Source organism: Cariama cristata, unplaced genomic scaffold, assembly GCF_000690535.1.
Source record: "Cariama cristata isolate BGI_N322 unplaced genomic scaffold, ASM69053v1 scaffold35032, whole genome shotgun sequence".
Taxonomy (NCBI): domain Eukaryota; kingdom Metazoa; phylum Chordata; class Aves; order Cariamiformes; family Cariamidae; genus Cariama; species Cariama cristata.
In genome coordinates, this window is record NW_009604983.1 from 1 (window position 1) to 842 (window position 842).

Below are 842 nucleotides of genomic sequence, written 5' to 3' on the forward strand. Positions count from 1 at the left end.
GTGGGGGTGTGCTTGGACATGGTGGAGAGATGCTTGAGCATGGGTGGTGTTCGGGTGTGGGGAAGATACTTGGGCATGATGGGGGAAGATGTTTGAGCATAGAGGGTACCTGTGCATGGCAGAGGATTCTCATGCTGGGTGGCAAGGGTTGGTCATGCCCAAGAGTAGGTGCTTGGACCCATGGGAGTCGGGGTGATTGGGCCAGTGGGGTTGTTCATGCAGAGGGAGGATGCTATGAGTGCCTGGCAGGTGTCCCCAAAGTGGGGGGAATGTGCATACCTTGGGGATTTCCATGGAGAGGAGTGCAGGCACGTGCTGCCCTCCGCGCCCCCCTCCCCAGGGTGCTCACAGTTGAGTCTGGGCACAGGGCCCCAACGCGGGTGCCGCAGCAGTGCGATGCCCAGCCCACGCCGTGCTCGACTCCTCGCAGGGGCTTCAGCTATGTGGACCTGGTGGAGGGGCTGCGGGACGGGCGCTTCTACGCCCTGAAGCGCATCCTGTGCCACGACAAGGAGGACCGCCAGGCTGCCCTGCACGAGGTGGAGATGCACGGCCTCTTCCCTGCGCCTGGTGGCCCACTGCATGGTGGAGAAGGGCACCAAGCACGAAGCATGGCTTCTCCTGCCCTACGTGAAGGTGAGGGGGTCTGCCCCGGCTGCTCCCACCCTCTGGGAGCAGCAATGGCGACCGGCTGCTTGCATTTGGCAGGGGGGAACCCTCTGGAGAGAGGTGGAAGCACTGCGAGAGAAAGGGACCTTCATGCCAGAGCAGCGGATCCTCCTCATCCTTCATGGCATCTGCCGTGGGCTGCAAGCCATCCACAGCAAGGGCTACGCGCACAG

The 842-nt window shown here is 62.9% G+C and overlaps 1 protein-coding gene across 1 annotated transcript; it reads left to right on the top strand.

The window, feature by feature from the left end:
- Positions 1-340: 340 nt before the first annotated feature.
- Positions 341-836, top strand: STK16 (serine/threonine kinase 16; the record flags this gene model as incomplete). Its single annotated transcript, XM_009695794.1, is given in 3 exon segments — positions 341-559; positions 561-636; positions 709-836. Coding segments are annotated over 3 exon segments (423 nt in total), but the record flags the coding sequence as incomplete, so codon positions are not given.
- Between the last annotated feature and the right edge of the window lie 6 nt (positions 837-842).